This window comes from Eurypyga helias, unplaced genomic scaffold (assembly GCF_000690775.1).
Source record: "Eurypyga helias isolate BGI_N326 unplaced genomic scaffold, ASM69077v1 scaffold9893, whole genome shotgun sequence".
NCBI classification, from domain to species: domain Eukaryota; kingdom Metazoa; phylum Chordata; class Aves; order Eurypygiformes; family Eurypygidae; genus Eurypyga; species Eurypyga helias.
The window spans coordinates 16,178-17,590 of NW_010241864.1; the positions used below are offsets into that span (position 1 = coordinate 16,178).

The window sequence follows — 1,413 nt, forward strand, 5'->3', positions numbered from 1 at the left end:
TTACGCCACCTCGGCGTTACATTCTCGCGTTCGACAGGAGATGCACAATCCGCGTTCCTGAGACAGACTGTTCAGCGCCTTGAGCACAACGTCGGGCATATGGTCCGTTATCATCTTGGGACTTATTAAAATGCTGCTGAAGATCGTTTCAGCTGACCATCGTGCTGTGTATTTAACAGCTGAAGAGCACAACCTGGGGAAAAAACAAAACCCAACACAGAAAGGCCATGGCAACCACAGGGGTGCAGCAGGTGCTCAGTGCCCAGCCCAGGGCACACACCCTGGCCCCTTCTGACCTTGCCCAGGGAGGAAGCGCAACCTGCTCCCAGCAGGAAGGTGGCTCCCAAAGAGCTGCTATTCTGACCTTCGGGAAACAGCTGGAAAAGCTGACATTCCGTGCCCGGGAAGGCAGCACTACACCAAATCCTACTGTGCCTTAAAAGTGAAAGAAGCGATCGAAGTCCTGCTGGAGGACACACGGGATAGTCTGAGCAAAGAGTGATGAGGGGGCCAAGCGCGGCACTGCTCATGGTCAACGCCCAGTTTAGGGAGTAAGTCACAGGGATAGCGGCCCGAGACTCGACACGGTTTAAAGCTGCACACAGAGTGTATGCAGGAGTTTATGTTGCAGAGATGGGCCTGCTGGGGGCTCTTACGTGCTAGTCTGGTTAAGACAAAACCCAGATTAACTGCTGTGGAGTAAACGAAGGGAAAGAAATGGACTCAATAAAGGGGAGTTGCCAAGACAACCTGCCAGGTCACAGGCGTTCAGGTAAACATTAAAAATGTGGAGCTTAAATCAGATACTACTCTAGTGAATTGAGGGATAAGTGGATTCCTTCTCCTGCCCTTTTCTACCCTCTTCTGTCAGTAGCAGTTTGGTTTTGGGCTTTTTTCCTTCTCTAAGATGGTTTTGTGCAAGTTACAGATGCTCTTATTTCTGCTTCTGAACCAAGCAAGGGAGGGTATTGAGCTGTTTCAGTTGTCTAAAAAAGAAAAATACCCCTAAATGCAACACTGCCCCAACAAAACCAGAGTCCTCACCCCCGAGCAGTTTCAGCTTTTCTGTTTTCTTTGTCTCACTTTCCTGCAACCACAGAAAAAGCCGCAAAGGACAGGAAACCAGAGGCTGCATTGGCATGCTGGTTACTGGGGCAACTGGAGCTCTCCAGTCCATCCAGGACAGTATCACAGGCAGTATTTTGCCTCTTTCTCATCACCAGTATTCACACAGAGCCATCTATTCCGTAGCTGGGCTGCTACCATATCCTGGGCTGCATCAGGAGAAGTGTGGCCAGCAGGTCGAGGGAGGGGATTCTGCCCCTGTACTCTGCTCTGGTGAGACCCCACCTGGAGTGCTGCGTCCAGCTGTGGAGCCCTCAATATCAGAAGGATATAGACGGGTTGGAGTGA

General features: G+C 51.0%; 1 protein-coding gene across 1 annotated transcript in view; it reads right to left on the minus strand.

Moving 5' to 3' along the window:
• DAGLB (diacylglycerol lipase, beta) overlaps window positions 1–1,413 on the minus strand; it is a gene marked incomplete at its 5' end in the record, with an annotated part of 13,388 nt that continues 11,975 nt past the window's right edge. Inside the window, one exon of the mRNA XM_010148892.1 lies at window positions 1–193. Within this exon, the coding sequence (XP_010147194.1) occupies window positions 1–193 (193 nt within the window). The remainder of the gene's footprint in view (window positions 194–1,413) is intronic.